Genomic DNA, 4,799 nt, shown 5'->3' on the forward strand with positions numbered 1-4,799 from the left:
TTAAATAAAAAGTTATAAAAATAAAAAAAGAAAAATTATATATAACCCAAAAATTATATGTATATATAAGTATATCTTCTCAGAAATTTATATACACTTAGCAAATAAATTATAAACATACGTATTAATTCATATGTAATATTTTACAATTTTTAACAGCAAAACTTCTATAGTCTCAATAAAATTATTAATTTGTTAATTCTTTCTTCACATATAAAATATTAATTACGATCTTGATATATTACATAGCTTTAATAATTATAATTTTAGTACATGATATATTAAATATCATGTGATACCATACTAGCATAATAATTCAATAGTGATACCAAGAGAAATAGTTAGTATTTAAATGAAAATTATTACCTGAGAACAATAAAATTATATAAGCGTATATATCAATATAACATATATCAATGTGATATAAAGAATTATTGAAATTTTTATTAGTACAAAAATCGAAGTTGCTGTTCTGTTAGGGCGTTATCGAAAAATACATGAACCAATACAGCAAAAGAATAAAAAAAAAAAAGAACTCAAATTGGTACTAACCATAATCGCCTCGTCCCATCTGTCCACGCATACCTGCACCAGTACCCCGAGGTCCCTGTGCGGGCCCACGAACTGGCATTGGACCTCCCATCATGCTCGGATGAGAAGGAGATCCACTGTAAAAAGGAACACTATATAACGCCTTTAATTTATGAATAAATGAAATAAAGTAACTTTCAGTGAAATATAATGACACAATACGGATTAATTAAAAATAAAATAACAATAACTTACCCGCCTCTGCCCTGTAACATTTGCATCATTCGTCTTTCTCTGGCGCGCAACATCTCTTCCTTCTTCTTTTTATCGGATGGTGGTTTTGCCAATGAAACTTCTATGTGGGATCCACCCATTTCCTTACCATTTAATTCGTTCATTGCCTTAAGAAAATATATACATATATTTAAAATAAATTTTTATTAGAGATTATTAAACGTAATATAACTTGATATATTTTTTACCTTAACAGCATTATCTCTATCTTCAAAGTGTATAAATGCATAATCCTTGATTTTTTTCACTCGCTCAATTTTGCCATATTGTTCAAAGCTTTCCTTCAGTTTTTCTTCAGAACAATCTTGCGTCAAATTTCGTACGTAAAGCACACGCACCTAAAACAAAACAGTTTTATCATTTTTTTAATACGCAAAGATCGAAGACTAACACAATGATAAAAATAATTATATTTGATTGTATTATGAGTCATTTACTTTGGACATGGTTTGTTCGTCTGGCTCCTCTTGAGGGTCGGCCCAATCAACAATAATATCACATCCCCAAACTTTAATACGTCCAGTACTTAACCTTCGCTTGGCTAAGGAAGCTGCTTTGTGAGATTCGTATTCCAAAAAGCAAAAACCTCTATTCTTCTTTTTGTCATCTGGTGAACTGTAGATAATCACCTCTGTCAGGCCAGCTATATGTCAAAAAAAAATCATACAAAAAGCAGATAAGATTTATTCGAACTCTATACGATACTCGTAAAATGTTTAGAATTATTATATATAATAAAAAATAGAAATAATATTCTCAAAAATATAAATTCAAGCAGCTATTATAATTTTATATGTGATATTTGCCGTGAGCGAGAGATTTGCACTATATTTCAATAATTATAATAATTATACTGCTTATCTCGAATATTTTTAAATTTACAATATTCATGTTAAATTATACATTATAATAATATTTTTATCATACAGAAAATAATTATCATAGATTATTTTACATTAATATTATTAACAACATTATCTACATATTCATATACGTAAAAACATCATAAAAATTCGTTATCGTATGTAATTTTTTTATTTTTTTTCACAGATGTTATAATTCCATATCTATATATGTAGCATAAGAATACTTTAAGAGTAAAAAATTAAATAAAGATAAAATTAAAAAGAAAAAAATATAATAATTACATTAATGTGTCCGACTACATTAATTAATCAGTACGATTCCTAAAATATTTATATGTATCTTCATAAAACAAAGTTACATTATATTGTTTATTAAGTCTTTTCTAAACATTGTTAATGTTCCTATTTCATAAATTATAAATTTTATTTATTTATATTTGCACGTTTGAGAACAAACACACGTAACATTCAATAAAAAAAAAAGAAAAACAAGCTTCAAAGATGAATTTATCAAGTAAAATTTCTTTGATAAAAAACTATTTGAGGATTAAAAAAAAAAGAAATAAAAGAAACATTACTTCACCAAATGCTCACAATCTATGTCATAATAAAATTTCAAATAAAAAAACTACAGAAAATCAGAAGTAAAAGAACAGAAAAAATAGACACTATTAATAGCTACAAAGAGAGAGACGGCAAGCTCCAAATTCTGTAAAACACTTTATCAGAATAGTTATATGTATATTAATATATATACATATGTTCTTTAGCATTTCTTTACTAAATCTGTATATTTTTGAAGAATTTGAGAGGATTATTTAATTCAAAAGCATATAAATATTATTAAGAAGAATAATTTTCATGCTATTAGAATTCCCATGCATTATAATTATTCAATTACATGTACATAAAGAAATCAACATTTTAATATTATATGTATATAATTATTATATCCTTCCTCTCTCAGTGTCTTCTAATCTTAAGATGTAAGAATATCATTCCCCGATTTGATTTCACTCCGATTTAACTTGACAGAGCTTTTCTGGAAATAGCAGTAAAAGTACTGAAAGATTGCCAAACAAGAAGCAATTTTATTATCACTTGGCAACTTAATTAATCTGACATCATTCCTCTGAACTTTTATTTTTCAGAGATAGTCTTTCTCTCCTTCCTCTCAGTTTAAAAGTTATACTACCTCTGGATAACAAGGCATTTTATATGTATTTTTAAAATAATAAATCTTAATTTTAAATAATAAAGCAGCAAATCGTCGATTTTGTATGTATTAAATCCATAAAATTTCATCATAATAGAGTAATTTTTATAATTACTCACTAATTTTATTAACTAATATGCATAAAATATAATTCACTTATATTAATTTATTCATTATTCATAGTAAAATACATCAATTCTCTTAGTTTCTTGTCTGTCAGTTACATAATAAGACATGCGGAAATCAAATGTTCATTGTTATTAGATGCCTTGTATCATTATATCGATCGTATTGAATGCTTTCCTAAAACTAATTTTTCGATCATTTCTATGTAAATTTAATTATTCAAGGCGTTTGCCTTTATCATCACTTTTATATATTAATCTCCTCTCTGTGTCCATATATTAATATTACATGCAAGAATCTTATGCACATACATACGAAATATAGTGATGATCACAAACACATTCATTCGATCACACTGATCATTCTCTTTTGCCATATTTACATTTATACTATACAAAAATAATATACCTTTCATATTAAATTTAACGTCTGAAATTAAAGATATCACAATAAACACACAATTATTCATTCATGAAATACGATTGTGTCTCTATTTTATGAATATATTTAATTGTGTACAAAAAAAATATATTTTCCATTTCAAAACATAAATAAAGAAAATAAAACTGTTATCATTTCTTAATTATATATGTAAATGAAAATATCAATAAACGATACTAGCTGTAAAATTTGCATTCCAACTTTGAATTTTGTGTCCCAAAACCAAATACTCGTAATAATTTTTCAAAATTGTATAAAGTATAAAAACTCGTATACTTTTTCTGTCTTTCTCTCTTCTTTCCTTCCTTTTTTCTTCCTTCCCTTCCTTCCTATCCCCCTCCCTCTCTTCCCCACCCTTTCATTCTGTTCTTCTCTCTTGTCTGCCTGCGCACGCGTGCGTTTTTATGATTACGTATGGCGTGCGTGTGTGCGCGTGCATGTATATGTATGTGTATGTATGTGTATGCGTGCGCGCCTGTGTGTGTAAAGGAAAAAAATTAAATGAGCATATAAATGTGGATGGATGGATGGGTAAGTGGATGGATGAATGGATGAATGAATGGACGAACGGATGGACGGACGAATGGATGAATGAATGGATGGATCAATGGATAAAATGGACGGTGCACGCGCGTACATGTGTGTATATATGTTTCAAACATAAAATTAACTCAGTTGGTTGTAGGACACAATTACGAATGTCTACTCATTGCAACTATGCACGTTTTGCAAACGAAAAGTTATTAGAAATGAAAGGAATTATATGATAAGAAGAGTTCACATTTGGCTTATAAATAAATTGGTCAGCGTTACCAAACATCAATAATATTTTTGAAAATGAATAATGAAAATTTCGTTTCTCCGAGTACCAATTCACAATAAAATTTTTGTTTCACATTTATGCAAGAGGGCTGGATTTAACCCACCTGGCACCTCTGCTACTGACTAGAGAAAAACACCTGATTTGTTACAAGATGATAAATTTTTGTCCCATTATATCTCCCAGAGAACTTCCATTTGGTTACTGCTTGCTGATTTAAGGACAATTGTCAACTTACGTGCGTGCTTTGTAAACTCTTCGAACAAGTCATCTCGGTCTCGATTCTTTGGAATATTTCCCACAAACAAGCGGTGATTGTTATAAGATACGGTAACACCAATCTTTTTCCCTTTCCGAATCTCATAATCATTCAGCTGTAAGAATAATGTGGAAGGAGAGTGCCAATTAAGCTTGCCATTTATGATTTCACCTGCTTATTGGCTGTCTGAACGTAGGATTTCATGAAATGTCCTTGAGGAAAGAGGGTTGATTGTGGGGGGGGGGG

The 4,799-nt window shown here is 28.6% G+C and overlaps 1 protein-coding gene across 1 annotated transcript in view; it reads right to left on the reverse strand.

The window, feature by feature from the left end:
* Positions 1-4,799, reverse strand: part of LOC108756838 (heterogeneous nuclear ribonucleoprotein R) — a 30,032-nt gene that overhangs the window by 18,958 nt on the left and 6,275 nt on the right. Inside the window, exons 6-10 of the mRNA XM_018500939.1 lie at positions 4,533-4,668; positions 1,263-1,468; positions 1,014-1,163; positions 787-932; positions 553-668 (exon numbers count right to left, since the gene is read on the reverse strand). Coding sequence (XP_018356441.1) covers positions 553-668; positions 787-932; positions 1,014-1,163; positions 1,263-1,468; positions 4,533-4,668 — 754 coding nt within the window. The remainder of the gene's footprint in view (positions 1-552; positions 669-786; positions 933-1,013; positions 1,164-1,262; positions 1,469-4,532; positions 4,669-4,799) is intronic.

Source organism: Trachymyrmex septentrionalis, unplaced genomic scaffold (genome assembly GCF_001594115.1).
Source record: "Trachymyrmex septentrionalis isolate Tsep2-gDNA-1 unplaced genomic scaffold, Tsep1.0 scaffold13, whole genome shotgun sequence".
NCBI lineage: Eukaryota > Metazoa > Arthropoda > Insecta > Hymenoptera > Formicidae > Trachymyrmex > Trachymyrmex septentrionalis.